At 62.6% G+C, this 979-nt stretch overlaps 1 protein-coding gene across 1 annotated transcript in view; it reads left to right on the forward strand.

The window, feature by feature from the left end:
- Positions 1-159: 159 nt before the first annotated feature.
- Positions 160-979, forward strand: part of LOC104619982 (bromodomain-containing protein 2-like) — a gene marked incomplete at its 3' end in the record, with an annotated part of 3,441 nt that continues 2,621 nt past the window's right edge. The window contains 1 exon segment of the mRNA XM_010286045.1: positions 160-456. Within this exon segment, the coding sequence (XP_010284347.1) occupies positions 184-456 (273 nt within the window).

Below are 979 nucleotides of genomic sequence, written 5' to 3' on the forward strand. Positions count from 1 at the left end.
TGGGAACCCTGAGGCCCAGCCCTGTTTTTTTGTTTTGTGTGTGGGGTTTTTTTTTTGGTTTGGTTTGGTTTTTTTTGTTTTTTATTGGCCAAGGCGGTGGTGCGGCACCCCAGCGCGGAGCTGCCCCGCTAACCCTATCTCTGCTCCCCTTTCAGGATTCTGGGGGAGGGCAATGCCGGGCTCATGGGCCTGGCGACGGAATCGACCCCCGGCAAGCGGATCCGCAAACCCTCGCTCCTCTACGAGGGCTTCGAGAGCCCCACCATGGCGTCGGTGCCGGCCCTGCAATCCCCCCAGGTGAACCCACCTCCGCCGGAGGTTTCCAACCCCAAGAAGCCGGGTCGGGTCACCAACCAGCTGCAGTATCTGCACAAAGTGGTGATGAAAGCTCTGTGGAAGCACCAATTTGCTTGGCCCTTTCGTCAACCCGTCGACGCCGTCAAGCTGGGCCTGCCGGTAACAAGCCCTGCGGGCGGGTGTGGGAGAAGTTGTGGCGCCCGGGGCGTGCGCGAGTGTGTCTGTGTGTCCCCCGCCCCCCATTCGCTTGCCCCATGCCGGCACGTGCAGGGTGGGCGGAGTGTGTCTGTGTGTCCCCCGCCCCCCATTCGCTTGCCCCATGCCGGCACGTGCAGGCAGGGGGTGTTAGGCTAAATGGCTAATGTATTTAGACTTACGGCTAAATTCCGTGCTGCCTGGCCCCGGACGTGGTGTGTTTCCCCCCACCCCAGCCTGAGAGTGCCAGGGCCGGCGCCGTCCCCCTCCCAGGGGCTCCGCCTCAGAGATGCAGCTGCAGGTGCCTGGGCTGTGCTGTCCTCGCCCTCTCCTGGGGGCATAACATGTACCGGCCCCCCATTTCAGCCCCTTGTAGGTGTCCGGGCTGGTCCTGGGGACATCCTCAGATGTCCCTTTTTGCCCCTGATGTCCCCTACAAAGGTATGGATGAGGTGACGCAGCCGCTCTGGAGGTAACCCGGACGCTT

This window comes from Phaethon lepturus, unplaced genomic scaffold, assembly GCF_000687285.1.
Source record: "Phaethon lepturus isolate BGI_N335 unplaced genomic scaffold, ASM68728v1 scaffold30734, whole genome shotgun sequence".
NCBI classification, from domain to species: Eukaryota; Metazoa; Chordata; class Aves; order Phaethontiformes; family Phaethontidae; genus Phaethon; species Phaethon lepturus.